Source organism: Styela clava, chromosome 11 (assembly GCF_964204865.1).
Source record: "Styela clava chromosome 11, kaStyClav1.hap1.2, whole genome shotgun sequence".
In the NCBI taxonomy this organism is placed as follows: Eukaryota; Metazoa; Chordata; class Ascidiacea; order Stolidobranchia; family Styelidae; genus Styela; species Styela clava.
The window spans coordinates 14,936,072-14,963,789 of NC_135260.1; the positions used below are offsets into that span (position 1 = coordinate 14,936,072).

Here is a 27,718-nt window from a genome sequence, read left to right on the forward strand (position 1 = left end):
TTCTCGGCAATTTAACACGGCGCCTTATGAAAAGTTCCAACACAATTATTGAAACATAACTATGATTTTCACTAATTTTTTAGGTAGAAAAATTTTGAAGGTCGCGTTTTGAAGTAGAATCTTAGCCGTACATGCTTATATCGTTTCATGTTGGTCAAATTACATTTATAGTACATTAAATTGTCGTTGAAGACGAGTATACCGGTTCCAAGTTGCTTCCGAAGGAAATTGGCCATTCTAATCGTCATAATTAACCATTTGACAATGGCGTTCCTTATGACGTCACAGATGAAAAGTTGTATTTATTCGTCGAAATTACCGGCCGACCCAACTTTGCTTCGATGGCCGTTTCTATTTTCTGGTTAACATTTTTCGCCTGTCAAGCTCCATAATGCCCTACTGCTCAGCTCCAAGATGCGCTAGAAGAACAAATGACATTGGAGGATTGTTGCGGAGACATTTACAGCCTCAAATTGGCGTATCACTTTAAAATGCAATTCAAGAGTCCTGCTGCACACTAACACAAATATATTTCTGTAACGTTTCGTCTGACCAAAATCAGACTTCCTCAGACAAGCAGAATGGTTCGACGCTGTGTTTGTGGTCAAATTGAACGCATTAGAGTGTTTTTTATTCCCAATTGCGTTATATATTTAGATAGCATATATCTTAAAGTTCAAAATCCACCCGTCGGTTTCGATTCTAGTCCTTATAACAGCTGACTTATTCGATTCGGTACAACAACACGACAAAAATTTTCCATAAGACTCCATTGTTTCGCGTTTCCCAAATGTGGCCCAAACTTGTTTAACATTAGGCAAGTTGGTTGCCGGCCGTTGGTATCAAAGTGTTATAGGCACTTTGGCTGGTATGACTATTGACTATATGTATGGTAGTGGAAATCTGGATGCTGATTACCTCACTCCGGGTAAAAAGGCAGTCAGAATGCGGGCGTTCGATTTCGTGCTTCGCTATTTGTTCTTTGTAAAAGACTACGCCGATGCGTGGTCACAAAATAGTTGTATTTCATTGGTTGGTTGTTCCGCTTTCTTTTTGGTAGATATATATATCTTCACTTAAGTGACATATTTTGGCATTTGAAGAAAATTGCATTTTATTACAATAGGCACCAAAAGTAAATATAGCATTTCCCATCAAGTGAGAGAAAACGCGAATTGAACATTTCTGCAAAATTCTGCATTCACTGATTTAGGATTGAACACTCATTTGTAACAGGTTGCAAGGATTTTCATTAAATAATAACAGGTTGGTTTGTCGAGATGTAACTTTAAATGCAGAAATGACTAGAATTATCTGTAATAATAATTATGTAAATCATAATCCCATGGATTGTATGATTGTGGCCTACGCCTGTGACCATTCCAAGTTTCATTATATAAGAAGTTGGTTATATGTACATTTTTGGTTTGCATATGCGAAGTCCACAAGCACTTAGTCTACCTCGATGCATAATTGCTGATAGAATATTTATAATTAATTATTGATTTAGCATTCTCAGAGCTAGACTATGTCTGTATGTAGCTTGCAGTAGAGTCTGAGACTGAGAGTATAGATTTATTTATATGAGACAAATCTCATAATAAATTGTGAAATAACAGTATCAGCCATTTTTGATGGCGTTTCCCTAATCCGTTGATGACAGGTGCGATGTATTTACCCGCTAGTCTGTTACGACTTCACTCAGTACGGCACACTATACAGATCGAGCGACATTGTCTCATTTCAGAGAAACCCGTTTTACAGATGACCAGACACCCCTCCTTTGGGGACGTCTGGACATGGTTGTCCCTCAATATGAAGTTGTGCAAAAAACTACAGAGAAGCACAATTTAAAAACGTCATCATTGAATTCCTTTGGGAAAAATAATCCCATTTACAGAAGGAAAATATTTTCTACCGTGGCATTCGAGAGTTTTGAGAAAAAAATGGCAATTTTAGTCACATGACGGATGCAATTAATTTAGATAATTATCCATCTACCGTCGTGCCAGACGCCCCCTCGTTTGTGAGACACATGGAGTGTTTGTTTTATTGAACCAAATGACGGGACATTCTTGGAATTTGGATAGTGTGCCGTACTGCCACTGTCAAGTCCATGCGTCTGAAACAAATAACTGGCTATCGAAACTAACCCCATATTCAACATGAACGAGGAACCAGATGAGAGGTTGTGGTATGCCATATGATAAGTCATCTATTTGTGTTTCCTTCTCCCTCAAGATAAATATGAAAATCCTATACTTGTTTTATTTTTGTGTAGAAACATATAAGAATGAGGTTACTGTGTTTGCTAAAAACTATATCCCCACATTGCTATGCCATACAGCATCGTACTTACGGAACATTGGCCAAGTCAAAAAATATATGTTTGAACTTTGTAAATCCATCAAGAACAAAAGTATTTCAAAAACAATTCTCTACCTCAGGAAGACTATATTTTCCAATTCGAAAACGTAGGTCGCCAACACTAGCACCTGGTGTAGGTTGGATGTCTGTGTTGTTTATTGCAACTGTAGGTTCTATTTCTATCCTTATTATGAAGCATTTCAAGTCGAAAAAAGAAGAGAAATTTGAATCTAATATGATAAAGTCAATGGGAAAACCAGCTTTAGGGGGAGATTTTACTCTTATAGATCAAGACGGCAAACAATGCAGTAATCGCGACTTTTTAGGTCAATGGGTTCTTATCTACTTTGGGTTCACCCACTGTCCTGACATTTGTCCTGAAGAACTAGAAAAAATGGGAAATGTTGTTGATACAATCAAGAGAACTCCGCAGTTGCCAGACGTTCAACCTTTATTTATAAGTATTGATCCTGACAGAGACACTCCTGATGCTGTTAAAAAATATATTGCTGATTTTCATCCTAATCTTATTGGTTTGACTGGAAATCGTGAGCAAGTTGAAAATGCTTCAAGAGCTTTTAGAGTTTATTATGCTGAAGGTCCAAAAGACTCGGAAGATGATTATATTGTAGACCATACTGTGATAATGTATTTATTAAATCCTGATGGGGAATTTTGTGAATATTTTGGTCAAAACAAATCAGCAGGAGAAATGTCTTCAAGTATTTCTTCAATAATGTTAAAATTCAAGCACAAAGATTGAAAAACAACTAATTTATTATCAAGTAGATTCTTATCTGAAAAATGCAAAGCATTATCTTCGTTATAGAAACAATGAAATTCGGGCAAAATTGAATGGTGACCGTACATTTGAACCCACGTACATTTGAACCCATGCGTATATCCACAGGTTCAATCTATATTCGGGTGCTAAAACCCATGGGTTAGGGTTAGTATGGGTTTAACTAACAAAAAAAATTCCATAGGTGCAATAGCATACAGGAGCAATTGTCATGGGTTCAAATGTACGTGGGTTCAAATGTAATGGAACCTAATTGAATATATCTTGTTATGAAAATCTCATGCTGTTGGATACTATCGATTTACAATCTTATAGAACTCTGCTAATAATTTATTATTGGTTTTAGCAGCGACCTTTTATTATATGCATATGTTGCATATTGCCTTTTTTCAGTTATAGCTCCTCGTCTATATGTTCAAACACTATCTCTTACCAAATAGGATAATGCACCCAAGTAGCAATCACCTATCTTAGCAAAATGATATATTTTTTAAAATTCTTATTAATGGCAAATAATGGTTTTTTAATTTAGAAACTAGTACTAATTTAGTGCTATAATAGTATGAAATGTTTTCTACATTTCTCTAATTCATGTAAAAGTATTTTACACCAAATTGTGAAGTCTTCGATATCTATTTACACCATGGCAGCAGCAAGACCAAGTTCGGATTTGGCTGCTTTCCGTGCAGAGTTTGAACGAGCAAAGAATATTGTTGTGCTGTCTGGCGCAGGAGTAAGTGCAGAAAGTGGGGTGCCCACATTCCGCGGAGCTGGTGGCTTTTGGAGAAAATGGCAGGCTCAGGATTTAGCGTCACCAAAAGCATTTGAATCTAATCCATCATTAGTTTGGGAATTTTATCATTACCGTCGTGAAGTCATGATAACAAAAAATCCAAATCCTGCGCATTTGGCTATCGCAGAATGCGAAAGTCGTTTGAAGAGTAATGCTCGGAAATTAACTGTCATTACTCAGAATATAGATGAGCTCCACAAGACAGCAGGATCTGAAAACATTATTGAATTACATGGATCATTGTTCAGAGTTCGATGCACAAAGTGTGGAAAAGTGGATGTGAACAAAGATTCTCCGATCTGTGAGGCATTGAGAGATCGGGGTGCTCCTGACCCAACTGCTCAAGATGCAAAAATACCAGTCGAAAATTTGCCGAAATGTAAAAGTTGTGATGGATTATTGAGGCCCGATGTTGTTTGGTTTGGTGAAGGACTAGATCAAAAAGTTCTCGAGCGAGCAGGCGAAGAACTTGAAAAATGTGATCTTTGTCTGGTTGTTGGTACATCGTCTGTTGTTTACCCGGCTGCCATGTTTGCTCCGATGTTATCTTACCGTGGTGTTACTGTGGCGGAGTTCAATTTGGAGGATACACCTGCAACCATGAACTTTAAATACCATTTTTGTGGTCCTGCGGGAGAGTGGATACCAAAAGCCTTAGCCCCTTGATCTGCTAACTGAGGTCGAATTGACACTTGTATATGATGCAAATATATTGCAGTCAACATGTAATTTATCTTCCATATGTTTTATGATAGCACTTTTTTTTAATTATTCTCCTATACATTTTTACTCCGTACTTATTGCATCTTATGGTACAACACTTTGTAAATTGCTGCTTTTTGCTGGGAGCATATGTAACCTGATGATAAAATCTATACCTTTTAAATATTTCATATAGTGCAATTAGAAATACCGTTCACATCATGTTAATAATACAGAGCAATGTATTAAAATGATGCTATTGTTTATGCTTAACTATGTTAGTCTTTTTTGGATGTCTTTGATTCAAATCATATCACATAAAATATTATAAATGGAGTATATGTTACTATTGTCCCAATGTCCCATAAACATAAATTGCATATTATATCAATGTCCCTCAATAGTCAATAGTATGACATTGTCATGGCTAGGCATTCTCAACTTTTCTTCGTATCATATCACAGAAATATATAAGAAAAATTTTATAATCGTTTCTAAAAACCTTCCTCAATCACATGTCTAGTTCTAGATTATTTTATAATACATATGCTTAAAATGCCCAGAGTGCAATCTATAGACTGTGTTAAATAGCTTATCTTTCTCTGTAATTTTACTTGCTTGACTTTTAGCAGAATATAAATAATTCTTTGTTATTCCATCTCATGATGGCAACCAGTAATAGTAAATCCGATGAAGAAGTCAAACAGGACACAAGTGATTCGGATGGTGCAATTTTACAAGGTATAATGAATATACATGAAGTTTTGATTTTAAGGGATTTTATTATCATTTTAAACTTCGTATATTTCAGATTCAACTAGATATGTAGTAGCCATGGTAAATACCTAGAAAATTTTACTGGAATGGGATTTATTATACCATTAATTTCAAATAGAAGAAGGGTACCCCTGGTATTGGAGAGGCCAGCGTAAGCATTCATTAATGAATCAAAGAGACGAGAGCAATGGTTTCAACCTTTTTTCTTTTCTGGCGCACTTTCGTTGCACAAAAACAATTCTGTGGCCCAGCAACTTTCTCATTCAAGAGAAAAACTAAATAAAAAAAAATTCCTCCCTGCAAAAATAGACAATGCCACTTTTTTAATCAAAATGAAAATTACCACTCAATTCCGGTAAATGATACCAATTCATCAATAACTGATGTCCCATCTAAAAATGTTTCCGTGGGCCATGGCCCTCTAGTTGAGAACCGGTGTCCTAGAGTCAGCTAAATGAAATGACTCAAACTTGTAATCAACAGTGATACCAAAACTCGGAGATCAACTTGGATGACCCATGACACGAGGATTAGGGAATTGTACCTTACACTTCGATGCTTTTGCTATTTTTTTGTATAATATATTCACTTATCATTTTCCAGCAATGCAAAACCAGGAAATTGATGAAGCGATATATGCAATGCATAATCAAATACAGAAAGATGTAAGACAATTTTTTTTCTTGCTCTGTTTAAGATAGTTTTTGAACAAATATGGCATATATGATTTGCTAAACTATCTGGAACCGTTATTTCATAAGTGTTCATGCTGTCAAATCTATCTTCATTTGTGGACAACAGAGTCGCTGTCACCAGGGATGAACAATTCATTGTTTTTACTATCCTCATATTTCTTCCGTTTTATAAACAGATAGCAAAAGAAAACGAATTGGTTAGTGATAAGATGGAAATCATGCAACTACAAAACGAATATGCTGAAGATGATGCTGTATATTTACAAAAAGTGAAGGTATTGTTAGTTAGCTTTCCTATAGTTAGAAAATTGCTCGTTTAATTCAGAATTCATATTGCTTTTTTGGATTATATTTTTGTTGCCCGCTATTGAATTTATGGAAGTAACACTAATAGCTATACTTGTATGGATTTACCACAAATGAGGAAATTTCTACACCAAATAAAACCCCATGTTCATAAATTTTACATTGTGTCTTGTGTAAATTATTTAGAAGTGGTTTTTGAGCATACACATTCTATTAGATTGGAATACTGTGATAAAGAAATGTTTATGTATATATTTGAAGCATATCAAATACATTTTCTCCTTATTTTTATCCAGTTTAAAATAGGGAATCATTACATTTATTATGGCATTCTTGATAACTGTACTTTTCACAAATTTTTCAGATTCTTTCAGAGAAGTACAGCCATGTTAGGAAGACAAGGGGAGATGGTAATTGTTTCTATAGAGCTTTTGGGTTTGGTTATCTTGAGTATCTGCTGCAAAATAAAGATTGTTTTTCTGGGTAAGATTTTGTCACATTGCAAATGAAGACACACACAACAGATATATGCAACAATCTAATAATTTGGGAGATTGCCATGTTAAAGATTTACAGTTCACAAGTGCTGCGCAATCTTCACACTTAACATCATGCACTAACCGCCTAGTCTCATGGAATATTTCAAATACACACTCTGGTTGTCATAAATAGCCTATGACGAATCAAGAAGACTTTAGTACTTCGCCTACTTCCATAAAAATATCCCTATAAATGACTCCTTAATCCTAATCAAAGAATTTATTACTGTATATAATATACTAGATTGATTATCAACGTGTTGCTCTTTATTGCACCAGGTTCAGAGCAAAAGCTTCAGAAACCAAAGACAAATTAGAAAAATTAGGTTATCCTTCATTCACTGTGGAAGATTTTCATGATCAAGTAAGTTTCGAAAATATAGCATTAAGCCCATGCATATGAAACAATTAACTCACTAGCCAATCCCATACCGGGTCAATTCAGAATACTGAATCGTCTGGAGTTCGAATCCAGAAGGATCTGAGAACAGGATTCGGTTCCAAGCGTAAATTTTTTTATTACCGGTTTCTACGTATTGAAACTAAGACGAGCGTAAAAACGGCAAACATACCACAACGAGTACTCTTTATTGCTACATTTTCGCGTTTTCCGACTTTACTATCTCACTTGGCGATACTCACTTTACCATGTTTCATTTTCCATTAAATGGTTTTTCGCGGAAAGCCAGATGTTAAATGCTATAACAATGTTTACGATCAATTAACATCAAATAATATTTGCGAGTGTCGTAATTCAAATACTGTACTTTTATGACACGCCTTCTCTTGAATTTCATTGTCCTGAGAAATGCCTGTTTGGAATGAAATAAAATGTACAAAAAAGATAGTAATACATTAGGCTACAATTTTACTTTTTTAAATTTTTAATCAAGCAATGTGATGGGGAATTCTCACTCACACAAATATTGGTAACTATGGAAACAGAATATGATTGGATTGAAGTATTTTAGAATAGTAAGTCATTGTACATTGCCCATCCTTACAGCCATATCGACATGTGAGCGAACGAGAGGCCATGTTACACTATGTGATTAAACTGATGCTTTTTGCCGAAGATGCCATGTTAATTGCATAGTAAACTTTCAGGGGAGTTTGTGAAATAGTTTGCATTGATCATTGCCTTATTTCATTTTTTTCTCTTCAGTTTATATCAGTTGTGGATTCTGTAGGATCTGGAATAACGGTAGAAGAACTTTTGCAAACATTCAGAGATGAAGGAATCTCTAATTATTTAGTTGTTTATTTACGATTGGTTACTTCAAGTCATTTACAACAAAACAGTGAATTTTTTCAGAATTTTGTTGATGAGTATAGAACTGTTGAAGATTTCTGTAAAGGGGTAAATTCAATAATTATCATTTCTTCTATTGGGCAATTTTAGTGGTTAGGAACATTTTGATCCAGTTAGGAGTTTTAATTTTTTCGTCTTCAGTTGATAAATGATAATAGATATCGTCTTGACAAAATTTTTTATACAATGTAAATATATCCCTCTCACTCCGAACAAGATCATGCTCAAGCAAGCACAGTTATGTAAGGGGCTGCTAGAGTCTGGAAAAAAACGGATTTTTCTGGTTCCACGTTGCCTACCCAATTTTGATATCCTGGGTGGTGGGTATGGGATTTTTACTTGTGATGTCATCCTAGATTTGTCCAATGCTTTAATTAATAACCATTAGACCACCATGCTGAAAACATTCATGTGCATTTATTACTGGTCAGCTACAGCTTCCTCAGCCGATTACATCCATGCAGATGAAATAATATTAAGAGTCGTTATTTATGTGCTCTGCTATATGATCAATAAGTCGTCCTATCATCTTCGTGCAAATAAAATCCTATTCTCACTAAACTACCCTGAATTGTATTTTTAAGCATCTTTGACAAAATGGGATTTTAAAATGTTTGTGAACCGGTGGTCTTGAGTTCTTTTTACTAGATATTATAGTGATTCTTATAATGCAAACTGATAACACATTGGTTTTTGTAGGATCATTATAATAAAGCTATATTTTTATTTGCAGGAGGTTGAACCAATGGATAGAGAGAGCGATCATATTCATATTATTGCGACAACGACTGCCTTAAATCTCAGCATTCGAGTAGCCTATGTAGATAGAACTAATTCGGAAGAAATTATTTACCACGATTTTCCAGAAGGATCAAGACCGCAATTACATTTATTGTATCGACCTGGTCACTATGATATATTATATCCAAGATGAGCAAAAAAGGATGTGAGACTCGTATACATATAAGCAATGTTGCTACACATACACATCTATGCCAAGATTCTGCTGCTGTGATGCCCAATACTTGCTGCAAGTCTTTTTTTATGCTTGCCATCAGAAGTAAAGATTCCTAGTGTGGTATTTTAACACTGACAGCTGAAATTCATCTGAGTGAATGTGGTTCGATTTGATCATAACACAAATGCCCAAATTGTGTGTAGTTTATACGGTATTTATAGCTTATTTATGTTTTTTACTATATACATGCGGATTTTGATGACATTATCTTCTTGAGAGCATCTTTCATGTGTTAATATATCTGCTAATTATAGAATACTTTGTTGATATATTCTGTCCCTTGAACTTAAGACGCAGGATAGATTTGTATGTAGTCTTTACCACTGTGCAGAGAAAAGTTGCCAGAATATTTTGTAGCAAAGTTCCATTACGAAGATAAGTCCTAGTGAAACATGTGTTGTTACCAGAACTTTTACATCAAAAATGTGGGTATTGAACCATGTAAATAGCATAAATATTCTACAGTCCCGGTCCCAATTACAATCAATGCTTTACATTGGTTCACGACCAGATAGATTTTAGCGGTTCCATGAGCTCAGAAATCCCAAGTTAAAAATGGTGTAGTAAGTTGAGAATACTGGCTATTCGGACACAGTGCTTATTCGTATAAACCCAAAGATTTCCCAACCGGGGAGGCATTTTGTCGTTATTACGGGATAATTTTGCTGCTGTACTACTTGTACTCTTTAGTGTTATTATTATAATTCTTGTTCATGCCACAATTATAAACTAGAGTCTTACACCATGGAAAAACCCGATTGTGAGTTGCTCGTACAGGAGGGAGGAATAAAAGTCCCAAGATAAAGAGTTTAACGACAAAGGTTGGGAACGGTAAGTTTTTTTTTAAAATGAAATATTCAAGTTGTTTAATACAGTCCAAAGAGACCTTTGACACTATCTTGTTTGAGCCACTTGTATATAAACGATATTATTAGTTTCCATTGAAAAAGTTCAACAACTTCCGGGCAAACCATCAAAAGGGTGTGTAGCACTGAAAACGTTGGGAATAATTGCTTTAGAACTGACTAAGGAATCATGGATAAAATTCAACAGAAATATCTACAAGGTCACAAAAGGGATGGGACTCACGGGAGTGCAAAAACAATAATCAGATAGCAGGCGATTACATGAATGACTTTGTGGTGATGAGTTTCTCACACCAATGACATTAAACAACATGATAGGCAACTCTGACGTCACTCCATAAGACTACATGCAAAAGATTGTATTTCATGATACGCTCCAATGCACATATTTCTCGTCGCCTTTCGCGACGGTTTTCCGCTTGCTTTTGCTACTCGGCGTCTTCTTTACGTGTAGTACCTGCCTTTTTGCGCCTGTAACGAAAGAAAATAATCTCTATATCTGAGAAGTTTTGCTCATTTGGAAAGCTGGAATGGCAGATAAGCTGTGAAGAGTAATTCTGAACATCATAGACGTTTTTTTTATCAGAGAATATTACAAACGCGATAGCGTAAAGATTTGTGTGAAACATTTTGCAGATAATGACAAAGTTCAAAGTTAGTAATTTTAATGTTTGCGCTTAAACATTGAAATTTCATTTAAAGAGGGTGTCATACAAAACAGCAAAACTGTTTTTACTTCTCTTAAAGGTGCTGTGATACAATTCCATAACACAAAGTTTGCACCTATCGAACTTGTTTTAGTAGGTGAATTTATTAGACATATTACATATTCAGTTAATCGTAGGTAACATTACTGGTACATAATGCCTCGTAGATAGGTTTGTGTCTCTCATAGCCCGCTAATTAATATTATCTTCTATGCAGGAGATTGCAGGGCTGATTCAACTTGCAGCCATACCAATCACCTGACGATGCTCATTTAGTTTGTCTCGAGCAAGTCTTCTTGAAAGACTTGTGTGAATGGAGACTACCTATATGTTCTGCCTTCCTCCGATTTTAGAAGACAAATTCAATCTGAGGAATTTTGCATATAATTCTCATTGATTGTTGGCTGTTTATAATTCCTATTAAATGTGAATTCTGATTATATCAAAGAGTTAAACATTTTTTACGTAATTTACGGGCACTTTTTTCTTGTCAATACTCCAAGCTGAGGTAATAAGCAAGACAATACATTCATGTCATCTGAAAGCAAAATATACACACTAATTAAAAGTTTGACACATTGAGATAATACATCATGACAGAAAATACAAAGATACAGTATGTATGACCATCACATGGTAATTAAAATTGAATAAAAAAATTAATAGAGGCTGTGGAGTATGAAAAGTTCAAGACAAAGAAAATAACAAAATTTCATAGCTCATGAATCCTCAATTCTGCCTCCATTGCTTTGTGAAGGCCAATATATTCCGAGTGGCTGAATTGGTTTACCTTTATGATAGCAACGGTTTTGTATTTAATATAGCGAGATTTTTTTTCAATTTAATTGAAGTGATATTATTTCCCAAAGGAATGCTTGAATCTTCTAGAATAGATCAGTGGTGTCAAACTCATGGGTTTCGAGAGCCGCATTGCATGTTGGAAATTGTCAAAAGGGCCGCAAACAGTTTTTGATAATGTATACTCGAGAGATATTTTTCAGATAGTTTTAGTTTGTGACATATATTGTGATGCAACTAATCAGTTGGATTAAGTTTTATTATTTTCTTTAATTTCAAATGCAATAACATATTAATATTTGCATTCCACTATTATTGCAAGTTACTGTATTTATTACAAAAAATCATAAAATTCCATGTACAACCATCAAAATCATTTTTGAACAAGCCTTGGTTAAGGAAAGAATAAAATATACACTAAAAATGACTTAATCTAAATATATGAACCTAAAATTAACAAAAATACTACAGTATAAACTCAATGTTTTTTTAATTACATTTGTCCTGACGTTTGTCATCTTCTTTGTGTCACCAGCATACTAAGGCCAGGCTGAAATGATTTTATAGTACCAACTCTAACTAACGAGGTGACATGATCATGGGTTAATCTGTATCTTTGCAAAAGTTTAATTAATTCCAGTAATGCAAAAAAGTTACTTTTATCATTTCATGTATAGATCAGTAAAAATAAAAATGACAGATTTTTTCGACAAGACATTTCACGCTACATTGCATGGCATAGGATTGCTTGAATTATTATTGATACTGATTTTTAGTAACTAAGTCGTTGTATATTTATATTAATATACAAACACATGGAAATTTTCTGTTCGGAGTTGGTCTTCGAATTTGTCATATTGACGGCTGAGCTTATTGTGTTTTTTCATTGTACTGATGGAAATATGACAAATTTAACAATGTGCTTCAGAATTTTGTGAAATGCAGAAATATTGCAACTCCCATTTTCTTCGAAAATGCCACCTTCTTCGTGTACTTTAATTTAATCACTCAAGTGTTTTATTCAGTATTCTTTTGCTAGCTTGATGTGTATTCTTAATTGAGTCAAAATGTGAACAAAAAAAAATTAACTTTCTAAAACTACTTTCAGTAAATTGTTTTCTGTGTGAATATTCAATTTCACTTTAAAAGGTTTGAAAAATCTTTTACATTTAAATAAAAAAAAAATTCCAAAATACTATTACAATTATTGTTAAGCGTTCGAGGGCCGCACTGGAAGTTCTCTGGGGCCGCGAGTTTGACATCCCTGGTCTAGATTGAAGTTGTCTAAAATATATAACATTATTTTATAATGAATCATGATTATACCCTTTCCTGAATTTCTTCTATAGTACTACCAAAATTTGATGAACCAAATATAACACAGGTGTAGTCAGTGAACCGTAATCCTCATTTTTCAAAGCTGTTTTAAGTATGTCTGGCATGTTTTGTGCCTTTTTACAAAGAAGACCGCTTATGCAATCTTACGCTTTGGAATTTTTAGTTATTTCCCTCAAGCCCTGCAGGATGTAGGGGCCATACACAACTTTACCGGAGGGTCAAATGTCTTTGCATTCCTCCATAGGTTGTTCTTCTATTGCAAACATTTATGGAGTATTCTAATCATATTTCTTGGAATCAAACTGTCACTGATATGTCGCCAGACTTCTGATATCTCCCCTTCAGCTACAGTTGTCCTGTGAATAAATAATAGGAAATTGAGGTTAGACGAATAGTTGAAAGTTTTGTTTTATGTCGGCCTAATTTCTTGATTGATATACTCACTATTATTGCTATTGCCTCTTGTGCTGCAGGAGTCTCACAATGCTTAGACAGGTCTGTCCACAACTTTCACATCTGTAGGAGAGGAGATGTATTAATTTTCGTTAAGAATAAATAAAGCAGTCTATATGATTCAAAATGGAAAAGCTAATAAACCCAATATCTTATGTTTTTTGTAAAAAATGTTTTCCTGGATTTGGTATATAAACCAACTAATAAAGGGGTTTAGTCAGAAAATTATAAGCATTCGTGGCTCCAAATACTTGAGAGATCAGACTATACAATATAGACCGGTATGAGTGAAATTTTAGGTGAACTTGTTAACCCGTTGATTCAATACGCAAATAAAAGTGAATGAGCAATAGTATGTTACAGCAATAAGTATATATCCTCACTGATTAAAAAAATCTAAATGGAGGTGCATGAACTATTTGAAACCATAAGGGGTAAGTAAATATGCAATTTCGGCAGATGGCCAACTACGTACCGTACTGAATTATAAACTTCGTAGTATTTGACAAAAGCTGGCTTTCCCGCATGTACTTAACAGTGCGATGCCCGGGTGTGATATACAACAATAGTATTCACCTTACTTTTTTCCGATTTCTTTTTACCTTCAATTTTCCACATATCATTAAAAACCACAACAATTGTCGAAGCAGGCTCGAACACCATTCGTGCTATGCCTTGAAAGCAACACACATCCGCTCATTTTCGTCTCGTCAAGTATGTGCATTGGAGCGTGCTATCGAATACGATCTTCGGCCAAAAATGCCGGAGTTGCGCATCATGTTGTTTAATGTCATTGCTCACACGGACACAATTAATACTCACAGGATTGGAGCTTGAGAACTTCTGCAGATTAATTGCTTGTGGGATTTCATTATCTAGCACAATATACACCATCCAAACTCTTTTTTCGAATAATGAATAGAATTAATGCTATATTATAAGTGGTGGCTTTCACATCAAATTTTGCAGAAACTGAAGAAAGGTCCAGATCAGATTTCTAAAATTAATTTGGGGTTTGCATTAATTACCGCATGAATATGATCCAAAACAGTTTCACCTGCTTTTTAGCAAACAACCATTTATTTGCATAGAAATCTTCTCTGCAAGATCCTCCAACAAGCGTGGTAATGTATTCCTAACAATAAATTCTTACATTTTACATAAATTATTCTCAGTCTTCTAACATCAAATCTTCTTTATTACCAGCAACTTTATTGCACCAAAATACAAAGACAATCAAAACGATACATGAATTGAATGAAGTACAAGTGCCGTTAGCATCCCAACAAACTAACATTTAGGAACACTTCAATTCATACTTTATATTTTCACAAACATAAGACTTTATCATATCGGAATAATACTAAATAAGGAATGCAAAATAATGTAAATCAGCCACGATGAATCCGAGAGTGCAGTTGCAATTTTGCAGCTGCTTTTCATTGATGCCACATCATGAATTTCAATTTCGGTCACCCATCTGTTATTTTATCGAAATACCCGCTCAGAGCAAAGTCATAGGCCGACTGTTAATGATACTGAACGGTTGACTGCCATGCTTTTCAGACTGGCACGAACAAGGACTGTCTGCCTATTTAGACAGCAAGGCCTGTTCGCCTTTTCGGAGACAAATTTAAGACTCGGAGGCAACAAAGTACGGTCGAGATTGCCATGATGACCTATTTAGTTGTAATTCCGATCCCTGTCATATGAAGCTCTTGAAACACTGCGGAACATAGTTCGAGAAACACTGGGGTAGGTGAACACCTCAAGTTAGCTCACTACTACAATCTTGTATTTCACTATCAGTATGCTATCACTGATGTTGAAATCAGCTAGACTCTCCAGTTACATTCATTCTCAATCCAGATTCCTTATCATCAGATTGTACTGATTCATCAACACCATTCTCCTGTTTTTCATTTTCAGTTGTTACATTGTTGTCACCTGAATCTAGAACCAATTCTTCTTTTGCAGGTAAAAATGGCTCAAGTGGTCGTATGATATCCGCAGTGTCCATGTGACCAATTTTTCCAAATTTAGATTTGAGTTGTGAGGGTGTTATGCCAAACATATTCCCAATCTCATTGGAAGGAAAAAGTAACGTCAAGCATTCTTCTATATGTGGGATCATGTCTTGACAAAAAGCAGTGCAATATCTGAATGCAAAATATAGTAGTTTATAGTTAAGACGGCTCAAACTCTTCTCAACACAGTTGAGACTCGAAATTAACTTTGGACTCAAATATAGTCATTGAAAAGCGTAATAAAAACTTTGAAGGAATAAATTTATAACGTTGACTACTTTTGCATTGAAAAAATAAAATAACTAATTGGTTGCCGCTTAAAATCGACAATATCGTATAATTATCAAAAAATATTGGTTTCAAGGAAAGACACAAATGTTTTGAGTCTTCGTATCATTGTGACTCATCCCAAACCCAGTAGCAAATAAACTTGACTTGGGACTCGGGAATGACCCGTAGACTCGAGAGACAGTGTAATGCATAGGTTCTCAAAGTGCTCCATACGGTGCCCTAGGGCTCCGTGAGAAAACCTTAAGGGCTCCGTGAGCTGTTCGTTTACTATTAAAATATTGATTTGGATAATTTTTTTGCTTTTGTTTTTATAAATTTATTGTGGGGCGCCGTAAATAATAGTCACCATCTTCAGGGGCTTCATAACACCAAGAGTTTGAGAAGCCCTGGTGTAATAAACAAAGAAGAGATATTATAAATTTCATCCTATACCTGTTAAAAGCTATCCTTTCCTTGTCACTAAAAGCAGCTTCTTCTGTATGATAGAATCCAAGTATATCTGCGACTACACATCGCAAAGATTCCATTAGTGTGGCTGGAACAAGAGGTGCAAGAGCAACAGGACAGCATAGTCTTAAGTCGTTGAAAGCAGCAAGTACATTATTAAGATAAACGCCTAGAGGTGGAAATTCTAGGAGAGATGCAGGTGGAGAATTAGTGGATGATCCATAACTCGCAGACATGCTGGATGTCATTGATCCTGTTGATAGAAATAGAAAATGAGTTTGAAACTTTTCATTAAATACGAGAGAGCTATGCTCAAATACGTGGACATAAGGGATTAATATGGCCGCCACAACGTCAGCTAAATTTCAGCTGAGTGTTAAAAGAATTGTACTGAATATAATATGAGGTTGTGTCTGTAAATTATAAAAACCAGAAAAATTTCGTATGAAATAACTTTTCGTGAAATGGTCACGTAAATTTAGAAAAAATAGAGTAGCATCAGACGAGCAACATCTTCCATCTTCGAATCCCAAAAATTGATTGATTTATCAGATGCAAAAAATGATTTTTCACAACCCCAAGAAGAACAACAACTTATCAAAACAATGCACAGGCCAAGTTTATGTTAAAAAATCAACAATATTAGTTTCAATTTCAATGGAGTTGAAAATTTCTAGCTTGGAGAAAATTTTAAAGTATCTACATTCAATACCTCGTTTTCTTATAAAACAAAATTTCCATCTGACAAGCCAAAACAATGAATTGGTAATGCACTTTCAAATTACTCCTAAAGATTCAGTTGATGATGCAAGGCTATTTTCAGAAACAGCCCAAATCAGAATATATCTTCCATTCAAAAATTGTTTAAAAAATTCATAATAGTAACCATTCCATCTTGACTATCTCTATGATATTGTACCATACCTGTCATTGATTGATTATATGCAATAGAAGTTGTAATGAGTGAAAATGACATCATATCAGTCGCAAACTCTTGTGTAGCAGCATCAATTGTTTGTTTGAACATAGAGTGGGCAGCGTTCTGAAATCTGGGAATTAAAAGTCCGCGAAAATCTGCCCCAACTCTACTGAATGATAATCCAAAATACATGCATTGTCCAAGAACAGAATCAAGTCTGTTTCCAACTCCTAGATAAGTAAAATTCAGTTTACAAAGCTGTGTTAGTGATTGATAAGCTAGTATTTTACAATTTCAATCCATCATTTATTTTGGTTCTCTGACTTAAACAATACAAAGGGTAAACAGACAAAACAAATTGCAGAGATACCTGTGAGACGGGCATAACTTGAAAAAAGTTAAAAAGCGTACAATGTACTAAACGCCCACCAAAAAAATAAAACAAACACAGAAAAACGCGATTTACAATCGGGCCGTACTTTGAAAGCAATTTAACAAAAACAGCAAATTGAAGTAGATAATTGAATGTTATAAATTTCGTTTTGTTTTTAGAATTATTTTACTATACAACACCTATTTCATGCCTTTTGTTTTGAACAAGACTGTAAGCACTCACTGAGATATTTTGGGAAGAACTGGAATTTTTAGGGTTCGGCATTGCCTACTCAATTTATCACGCTCAAGGATACTCCTGCCAATGATGTCAATAAATTAGAAGAAGTAAACACAACTAAAAGAACCATACAGCATATGATACATACTAGTTGTCAATCGGAGGAGCTTAATGTTACAGTTCTCTTTAAAATCTAATCCATAATCAAAATATTACTGTCTACCATAGTTACAATTTCATCAAGTTCAAGCACACACTAAAAAAAATTTTGTTAGTAAAACCAATAACAACATAGTCAATATAAAAATCATAAATAGATACCCTTTGCTAGATCTTTTTCTAATGTGTCCAAAAATATTGAAATCCTGTACACTAGCCAGCTGTGAAATACTGAAGTGTCTCTAGGTTTGTCTTGCAAATTATCATTTCCTTTTTGTGTTGGTAAGAAAGAATATGCCAGATCTGTTTCATCAGAGAAAATTGCTCTGTATTGAGTAACAATGTCAAATAGATGGATTCGACAGGCTTCGATTGTTCTGGTAACATGAGTGTAAGCTTCATCATTTGGAATCGCATCAAGTATGCTTTCTAGCCAGGAATTGCGAGCCTGTGGAAAAAAAGAAATTTGGCAGCTGTTTAATTTTAAAAACCTAGTGCTGACTAGTTTGATGTCAGTAGTTGATTGAAAAGTTAGCATAGAATAGCATAGGGGTACAGCAAGTTCGTAAATTGCAAATGGTTAAGAACCATTGGTATAGAGAATAGTTCTTTAGCTGGTTTTGTAATTGACACAATTTAAACCCAGAAAAGCTCGCAAACAACAAATTTTAAAATTTGAGATTTTGTGACTGCACCGATCGTCTGAAGCAGAAGTCAATATTTGAAACTCAAGCCAAATATTTGTCAATCCTGCAGAAGATAATTTTGTGATATCTCGTGCATCAGAAGAAGCTTTTTTCATACAGCTGATAAAATTGATACAGTCGCAGTAAAATAACATAACTTGAAAGCAAATAACTGCAATGACAGTCACTGATAAAATCCTTCTCCAAAGATAAAAAAGATATAGCCCAGTTCTCAGGATCAAGCCGTATTTTTTCCAGTCTACAAAGTGAAATTTTGTTCAAGACAAAAAGGTAAATACCTGTAAAAACTTCAATCTGAGTTCCACTTCACTGAAACAATCCAAACGTCTCAAATATCCAATTATACGTAAACAGGCCGGCAATTGTATTCCAGTTCGAAGTTGTGAGAGTAAATGATGTAGCATTAGTTGAGCAGATTTCTTGACATCATTGATAATACTTCCTGTACATTCACAAAGACAATATTTTGAAAAGGAGCTAAAAAGAAACCAAACGATCGACAAAACTTACCATGTACCCTCGCAGAGTTTTAAACTAAAAAAAGTTGCCAAACTAAGGGGTTGGCTTATACGCAAATAACTCTGATCGCACTCAAACGAAATGACATTATGCTAACTTAATTCCAACAGCTACAACTCTTACCATGCTAAGTTATCGTGATAAGAGTGCGCACTCACACACACGAAGGTACGCGCTTGGTACGCTATGACAGCGATAACAGCCTGTGATTGTTTGTCATGCTTGCGTGTGTCGCTTGCGTGTTCACGCTGCTATGAAGGCAATAACAGTCTGTAAGGTCGGCTTATATGTGAAGTTTTATGAATTTATCATTTCAGAGACTTTGTTAGGGAGTCGGCTTATATGCAAGAATATGCGGTACATCTCCATTGCTCTTAATGACAAAAACAAAAGTAACACAAAAACATGTACGGTACTAGACACTAGTAAACAACTGTAAAGTGGGAATTTTGAAAATAATCACCAATTTACAACATCACATAACAAACCTAGTACTGGTATATCAGTGATGATGTGCTTCTTTTCCATTCTTTTCACATAAAACATAAGTTCTAATGCTTCATCATAATATTGATTCCTAACACATGTGTCCATTAGTTGTGGAATTTCAAGAATCTAAAAATAAACATAAGAAAACGGGTGACAGATGCTGATTTAAGCAACATACCATGAATAATTTGTTTCCAGCTATCCTTATTAAGGACACTTATACTGAAATTTCAAAGTTTCTGTTGGATGTTCCATCTGTTTTTATTAAGACAGTGTAATAAAACCTACCGATAGTTTTATTTGTAGCGTAGAATTCATAGCAAAATATTTTATTTCAAAGAGTTACATTTATAGTGAGCCTGACATGGAAGCGAAAGATTAAAAAAGTGGTTGGTCCTATACTTTTGATACCAAAAGAAGTAATGAATCCTTTCTAAATAAAATGGTACATTTAAGTTGCCTGCAAATAACTATTAAAATACTTCACACAGTCTTCAAGTTGTATATTTTTTTTTTATAAATTGAAGTATACCAATAGATCATACCTCAAGAATTTGAGTGTGTCTTGTTAAAGTTAATGAATTAGATCTTCGCGATGCCCCAATATTTTGTGCAGCTTGCATGAAGGATTTGGCTTTTTCTGATAATGAAGGAAGTTTATCAATCATTCCTTCAAGCCTGTCTTCAATAAGGCTAAAATCCTGAAATTGAGAACAACTCATCAATCTGTAATACTTTGAAAAATTATTTCTACAGGCACAAGCAGCCGTATTATTATTTTTTTTGCAATGTACCGGTATTCATAGGTCTTTTACTCTGAACAAGTCTCTGCACAAGCAGTCGCTGCTCGGAAAAGAGTTACTATACTTTGAAAGGAGTAGAATATTTTCAGTCGGGCATTACCTACCCAATTTATTACACTCTGGGTGAGGGAGTAGGCATGGAATTTGAACCCGAGATTTTACCCTGCGATGCCATTGTAGTTAAGTTGACACGCTTTTCGCCTCAAGCTCCTAGTCAGAAGGCATTGTTTTAGCTATGAATAATATGTCAGGAGAATAAGACTTCACTGGTATATATATATATATAGAGAGAGAGAGATTAATGTAAAATCTGGTAATTACGCCTTCTATTAATGTTTTTTTTATTACCGGTAATTATTTAATTTTTCAATCACGACACAGTATAGCTAAATAAATAGAAAATGAAGTACTGACTTGAAAAATATCCTTTGAGCACTCAGCAGTTTTGATGAAGGTTTTATAATTATGAAATGCAAGATCTTGTGTTTGTTCTAATACATGAGATTTTTCTTCATCCAGTCTATCAGGCTCCCGATTTAATTTTTCAATTCCATAAGAACTCAACTCCGACAAATAAGTAACAAACTCTGGGTCACTCCTCCAACTGTAACAATATAAAAAATAATATACATAATCGAAAACAATGAAAATGAAATTTTTTTGAAAATCGTAAATAACGAGAAATAAAGGGCGACCCCCAAAAACAGATCCTGGGCCATTTGGAATGTATTTTATAGAAACATAAATTTTGTGCAAAAGCGTCCCAGATTACACAATCTTTTGGGTACAATCACACACAAGCAGAAGTTCAAGTGTTAAATAAGTTCTTTTCTTTTTCATAGAAGTAACTAGAAAAATCATTGTTTCCATTTTGGGGGGAGTCACGCCCTAAATCAGTGTTTCCCAAACTTTTCGAGCCGCGGACCCCTATTTAGAATCTAGTTTTTGACGAACCCCCATTCTATGCCGTATCAATTCCTGTACCTAACCAATGAGGAATGGTAATGTTTCATTTACATCACAATAACACGAACGATATTAATGTCTCAGATGAGATTGCTTTCGACTGCACAATTTATTAATTGTCGTAGCAATTTGTGATAAGCAAACTCGTAAATCCGACTCAACGGCAAGTCTCGACCTGAATTGGTAAAAGATGAAAACGTTGCCTCAAACATGTAGGTTTTTCTAATTGCCCTTTCTGAAAGCAATTTCGTCTGCAATGTTCTAACAAAAATATTCAATGGCTTTAAATCAGTCATTAAAGAAAGACAGTTTGGGAAACCCTGCCCTAGATAATAATGGATGAGCATAAACCAACTTGGTACCAAATCAAAATGTCCAAACCTCAGTCTGTAAAATAATTGAGAGATACAATAGTTGGAAGCCATATTAAACCATTAAAATTCTTATTTTCCCGAAATATAGTCTGAATAATTCCACATGGTATTATGGCACAAAAAATTTTCCAATACCTTTCTGGAAATGAATCTTTAAAAATAGATGTTAAAACACTTTCATCATCAATATCAATCTTCGAAGTTGTAGAGCTCATTATGTCTAATATTTCTGGGATAATTCTAAACATATATGATATGAAAAATTTTGCATGATGTGATATAACAGTTAGTCAGTCAGGAAAAGAGGAAAGGAAAGAGAAATGAACTGGCATGTGCACATCTAAACATTGGCAGACTTGATCTAGGCAAGATGGCATAATCTCGTGGCAGGAATAAAAAAGTGTACAGTGACAATATTGCAAATATTTTAGGAAAATGGGAGACCATTAAAAATAGATCTGAAATAGTATGATCATTGTATTGAGATTAATAATAAGTGAATATTAAAAATATAAAACTATGATTTAACATTGTTTTATAAAAAAAGAAAACAGAGGTATAACAATGCCCAGAGAATGGTGGTAAGAGTAATAGGTTCAAATAGAAAATACTCCAATTAAGCAGTATCCGTATTCGACCAAATGATAACTTCTTGAAGTTTGCCTGGTAATTTTTGAATATATGCTGATGATAGTATTGTAACACGAGCAAATTATGCTTCATAACTTCTGCATCACAATGATATTTCACAATGTTCTCCTTTCCATGAAGTAAAACATTGGCAAGACACTCTAGGTGCATTAGCACTGTACTCAACACCTTGCAACGCATCATACATGTTATAAATATTATCAGAAAGCTTACTTACAATATCCATAACTTCATCGATAAAAAGAAATCTTCTTTTAGATACTCTATGATTATCTACAAATTTAGAAATAACGCATCTACCATGACCATTACAGTTATCCTTACTGCAACGTGTGGCAGCGTCAGACAACTTTTTACAGTAGGGACCAAGAAAGTTATCTATATAGTTACTAAGATTTTGACAAGCCTCAATTGAATTACCCATATTATTTCCACCCCAAAATATAACTCCCGATTCACCAAGAACCGCTGCAATGCCAATACTATCTAGAAGATCTTGAGAGTCCAAAAATTTAATTGTCTTTTTATATGATAGCATATGATATGAAAATACAGGAGCACTAACATTACTAAACCTTGCATCATCAACTCTCATTGCTTCTTGAATTCTATTTGCAACATAATTTTTAACGAAGTCTTTGTCTTTGTAAAATTCAGGTAAATATACAGAAGGATACAATGTGGTGCTTTCATCAAAAAGCCATTGTATTTCAGTATTTTTCTTCATTTCCAAATTTGAGCAGATCATATCTTTTTTAGTCATGTTGTAATAACGACAATCTGGATACAAATAATAACCCCACAATGCATGAGGCCTCAAAATCTCTCCAAGTACTAGTATTGGTTTTAAAATTCTTTCTGTCGCTAAGTTATATTCCAATGTCGCCCACCGAAGTTGTTGTGCTTCGTTCCAATCAGGGTGTTTATGTTTTATCGATTCTATTGATTTTTGTTGATATATCTTCATCAATGAATCACCCATTCTACTGAATAATGCTCGCCATAATTCACAGTCCAGAATAGCTAAACCCTGAAAGTCCTTATCTGGTATAAGTTTATTCACAGTGATCTCAAAGTCAGTTAAAATTGATTTTAAATTTGCCGCTTGCGGTAGACCACCATTGACAGCTTGTCCTGTTTTCCGATCAAAATATGGAAATTTGGACAAATTGTTTTGATAAAATATAACAAGATTTTCACCCAATTGTCCTTTGTTCTTGTTGTGGATAATATCAAAATAGTCTAAGTTCAGTTTTACCCCAAATTTTTCTTCACATAAATCGCTCGAAACATCCCATACAAATACAAAAGGTTTGTCGACGAGTGGAGGATTGTGGATGAAAGGTTTGCTTTCAATGTAGTCTCTCTTCATGTGGCATGTAGACAAAGTAATCCAACACAAAATGAAGGCCAAGCCTAATATTCTAAACATTTTATCCTGATACTCTAAATATAAGTACAGATAATATTGAAAAATGAACAGTGCCATATAGTAGTATAGAGTATAGGCTCAAATAGTAAATATTTATCAGTTTTATTTGCTTTAATTTAATTAACAATTCAAATCATAAAAAGCAGATCTTACATATAATTGATACAAAATCACATGAAATGGGCCAGATTCAAAACATTGAATAGAGATGGAATGAAAGTGCAATAATCAACAACTCTCAATAACTATATTTTTTATCAACGGCAAACCATCGAAATGTTTTTATGCAGAAATCTTCAATTTAAACGATTGTAAATCAGTTCCATCAAAAATTACCGACATCTATTATAATGTGTATTAAAACATATTGCACAAATTCTGGAGCCATATAAAATGAAACAAATTCTAAATTAATTTAAAATTGGTTGACAAAAAAACTACTCAGAAGTCCGCAATACGTAGCAGAATCATGTTATAAAGTCACTAAAAACAATAGCGCATTAAATGAAGATTCACAATAGCACAAATCTGAATAATAGAGAGTTGAAGAGGATTATACTTGGTAGATATTGAAATTGAATTTGATCTAATGTGGCTGTTTGTTGCGACAGACAATATGTCTCAAAATCCTGAATAATAGCAAAAAAATAATTTTTTTGAATGCATTTCTATCATTTCACATTGATTAAATCAAGTGATATACAGCTCACTTATTTATGAGTGCTTCTCAACATCCGTATATATTTTTTAGCGAATGAAAATCATATTATCATTTCAATATTATTCTTTATCAAAACAGGCAGTGATTGAAAATAATGTAGTTGAAGTACAGTATCTACCGGTATATCTCCCCCAAATCTACTTTCACAAATATTATTGTTCGAAGCAAATTTCTCTTTCGTAGTGAATGAAAGTCAATTTTTAATTCGAATATCATCCTTTATTACAACAGGCAGTGATTGAAAAAAATGTCAGTGGGGTACACAACATATCTCCCCCGTATCTATTTTAAAAAAATTATTGTTCAATCATATTCCTTGTCTATTCATCAGCACCTGGGGGAATAATTACTGACAGAACAATTCAACCCAACATAGTTGTACAGTTTCCATCATATTATAATGCGAATCAGGCATAATAGAAATAATTTGAGCATGATACAAAGTAAAAAAATATACAACCTAGCTTTCATAGTATTTGGAACAATTTTCAAGCAAAAAAAAGTTCTCCACTAACTAGAAGTTTGTTTAATAAAATCTCTTCTCAGATCAGTGAGTTGTTTAGGAATTTGTAAAACACATTTTTGAATTTTGTTTTCTATCAGTGGCAACAATGACTCGGCAACAAACATGGCATTACGTTTGATGAGCCGTGCTTTCTCAGGTCTTTCCTGTTCACAGCGGAGACAACCAGCAACAAAATCAGTGTAGCATCGTTCGATTTCTTCAACAGAATCAAGAAGAAGTTTTTGAATTTCCGGTAGGTACATTTTTATCACACTGTCCACATGAATAACAATGGCTCTTGTAAAAGCTAATGTTGAAAGTGTGAGATAGCAGAAGCAATCATCAAAGCAATATTGACCAATGTTTAAAATTCCATATCCAGTCATTTCTTCTTGTATTTTCAAAAGAGCCTGTGGTGTCTTAGCATTAGTTGGTTTCCACAATTCTTCAGAGCTACGTAGCTTAATAGCATCAATCAATTTTTGCTTATGATCTATGATTGTTGATTCAATGTCTTGTACAAGTAGTGAAGTAACAGCAAAATCCAAATCTAATCCAATGATATGAACAGCCTTGCTTTGAGAAAACACAGTTTTTGTGCAGTCTCCTATTTCAGCAATATCAGCTTTTCTAGTGAAAACTTGTTGCGAAATTTTTCCAACAAATACTTTAATCTCCGTTTGTGACCAAACGACAAAAGTAGAGTAACAACCCGGATGATCTTTAAAAGCAGTTTCAAATTCTTTGAGTGTTTCTTTTAGATTGTTAAAAAAAACTTTACACATTTTAGCAATGTATAATTGAAGATATCCCTCCGTTCTTAATTGTTTAAGAGCATATGAAACTGCACTAGAGCGATTGTGTAGGAATAACTGACAGGCTTTGGTACTTTCCCCAAGCTTAATGAGAAGCAAAACAGGATTCCGTGCTGCTCTGGGACCACCACGATGACTTCGATCAGGAGCAGTTTGTAGTTCTTTGGTCAACACACTCACAAGTTGAGACGTTCTTGCTGATAACTTAGCATCGACTTCTTTCTTTGTTGCACTTTCACCAATGCCATCTAAAAAGGCTTTTGTCTTTAACACTAATTCTACAGCTTCTTTGAAATATCGCTGGGCAATGTAAACATCTAAATCTTCAGGCATTTCTTGAATCCAAACCTCATTTAATTTATCATTATCCAGTGATGCATTTCCTTCCATCTTTTTTGACCCTGATGATTTACCAGGCGATTCAGAAAAAGGATTAAACGGATCTAAATTTGGTGACATAGGAGTTGTAGGTGACACAGGGGAATTATGTTCTCTGTCTGCCAAAAACTTTTTCTTTGTTTCTTCTAAAATGTCAAGCCATTCTCTTTTTTCCTTTGAACTTTCACATTGAAACATATTGGAATCAGGAAAAATCAAAATCTTGAAAGCACATTTGACTGGTCCAGCATCTCGAGCATTGATAACGGCCAGATTTTCCAAATCAAAAAGACATTCAAATTTATATTTACCAGGGACTGGTTGTCCTCTTCTTAAACCAGCCCAGGTTGTCACCATCAACGCATCATTAAAAAGAAATAGATGAACTTTACGAATGGGAGAAAAATTATCCATATCAAGCTCTGAAAGATCACCATCATGAATAAGAAATCTAGTAGAAACATCAGTGATATCTGGACACCCTTGAACTTTCTCTACTAAAGATCTCATAACTTTACGTTGCTCATCTTTTTTGATATTTTCTTTGCTTTTTTTTTCATTTGCACCATACTGTGGCTGTTCTTTTATAAGAAAAATATTTGCCATCGAATCCATAAGATTCTTTTGCTCTGTTAATATATGATTGAGCTGAAACATTTCACCCTCAACGTAAGAAATTTCTTTTGCAGTTTCAATGAATTGCTCATAGTATTTATAGACTTGTTTCTTCAAAATATGAGCAGTTTCTTCACCCAATGTCTGTACTCTCTGTTTGTGCTCCTGTAGATCTTTATCTCCATCTGATTGGGCACTGATGCTCTTTGCATATTGCTTTGGATCAAAGTTTCTGTGTCCAATCGTCTTTGCTAAAGCAGTAGACTTTTTAGGCACAGGTTGAGAAGCACTTTCCATTCTAATATGACAATTATTTATAACAGTGCTAAAACATTGTCAAATAAAGATTACTTGTTTGAAATTTGAACTTTAGAAGGAGCAAAAGAGAAATGTAAGTTAAACTAATAAATTCATGTGTTTGAGTTCTAAACTTCTAGATTGTGCTTAGGAATTGTTTTTCATAACCAGGATTGCGTATAGCACCTCCCCCTTAAAAAATCAAGCCGATATTACAAAAAATGTTGACATTTTGCTGCTGATACTATATTATAAAGTATTTCGCTCTTGTCTGCTTGTAAACTATAGAGCATGGTTATTAAGCACAAATCAATGTCCTATAAAGAAACATTTAAAATAAATTTATGTTCTCAATTTTATATCAAAACGGATACGTAATCATCCAAAATTATGTCACTACGACATCACAGTGACGAAATAAGGCATGCCAAAATATAAGAACTGTCGTCTAAAAGGAAATCATGCCCTCAAAATCGAGAAATGATACAAAGATGAGGAAACACAGAAACAAGAGCGA

The 27,718-nt window shown here is 34.3% G+C and overlaps 6 protein-coding genes and 1 long non-coding RNA gene across 9 annotated transcripts; 3 read left to right on the top strand and 4 right to left on the bottom strand.

Annotated features, from left to right (window-relative positions):
* The first annotated feature begins 960 nt into the window (after positions 1-960).
* LOC120347381 (protein SCO1 homolog, mitochondrial-like) lies at positions 961-3,704 on the top strand. Its single transcript, XM_039417308.2, has one exon. The coding sequence runs from the start codon at positions 2,294-2,296 to the stop codon at positions 3,128-3,130; it is 837 nt and encodes a 278-aa protein (XP_039273242.2). The 5' UTR covers positions 961-2,293; the 3' UTR covers positions 3,131-3,704.
* Positions 3,705-3,731: 27 nt separating this feature from the next.
* Positions 3,732-5,307, top strand: LOC120347379 (NAD-dependent protein deacylase sirtuin-5, mitochondrial-like). The gene has a single exon (XM_039417306.2). The coding sequence runs from the start codon at positions 3,732-3,734 to the stop codon at positions 4,626-4,628; it is 897 nt and encodes a 298-aa protein (XP_039273240.2). The 3' UTR covers positions 4,629-5,307.
* Positions 5,267-9,580, top strand: LOC120347380 (ubiquitin thioesterase OTUB1-like). Its single transcript, XM_039417307.2, has 7 exons — positions 5,267-5,405; positions 6,045-6,106; positions 6,313-6,411; positions 6,807-6,925; positions 7,261-7,345; positions 8,147-8,341; positions 9,027-9,580. Exons 1-7 carry the CDS (start codon positions 5,327-5,329, stop codon positions 9,225-9,227), a joined length of 840 nt encoding a protein of 279 aa, XP_039273241.1. The 5' UTR covers positions 5,267-5,326; the 3' UTR covers positions 9,228-9,580.
* An 896-nt stretch (positions 9,581-10,476) lies between these two features.
* Positions 10,477-14,168, bottom strand: LOC144429871 (uncharacterized). Of its 3 annotated transcripts, XR_013479129.1 has the most exons (5): positions 14,050-14,168; positions 13,465-13,536; positions 13,232-13,376; positions 11,350-11,422; positions 10,477-10,648 (listed from the first exon to the last, which is right to left on the bottom strand). It is a non-coding gene; the product is annotated as an uncharacterized LOC144429871 (long non-coding RNA). The 3 variants fall into 3 exon arrangements; XR_013479128.1 differs by lacking the exon at positions 10,477-10,648 and having other exon boundaries at positions 11,233-11,422; XR_013479127.1 differs by lacking the exons at positions 10,477-10,648; positions 11,350-11,422 and having other exon boundaries at positions 12,556-13,376.
* A 471-nt stretch (positions 14,169-14,639) lies between these two features.
* On the bottom strand, positions 14,640-22,524 carry LOC120347005 (conserved oligomeric Golgi complex subunit 8-like). Its single transcript, XM_039416806.2, has 9 exons — positions 21,923-22,524; positions 20,862-21,051; positions 20,190-20,345; positions 19,644-19,770; positions 18,915-19,078; positions 18,092-18,377; positions 17,163-17,387; positions 16,224-16,491; positions 14,640-15,632 (listed from the first exon to the last, which is right to left on the bottom strand). The coding sequence occupies exons 1-9, from the start codon at positions 22,033-22,035 to the stop codon at positions 15,305-15,307; spliced, it is 1,857 nt and encodes a 618-aa protein (XP_039272740.2). The 5' UTR covers positions 22,036-22,524; the 3' UTR covers positions 14,640-15,304.
* Positions 22,521-23,810, bottom strand: LOC120347898 (hyaluronidase-like). Its single transcript, XM_039418010.2, has one exon. It carries the CDS (start codon positions 23,808-23,810, stop codon positions 22,521-22,523), a length of 1,290 nt encoding a protein of 429 aa, XP_039273944.2.
* Positions 23,811-23,883: 73 nt separating this feature from the next.
* Positions 23,884-27,249, bottom strand: LOC120347897 (exocyst complex component 8-like). The gene has a single exon (XM_078117660.1). It carries the CDS (start codon positions 27,199-27,201, stop codon positions 25,102-25,104), a length of 2,100 nt encoding a protein of 699 aa, XP_077973786.1. The 5' UTR covers positions 27,202-27,249; the 3' UTR covers positions 23,884-25,101.
* Between the last annotated feature and the right edge of the window lie 469 nt (positions 27,250-27,718).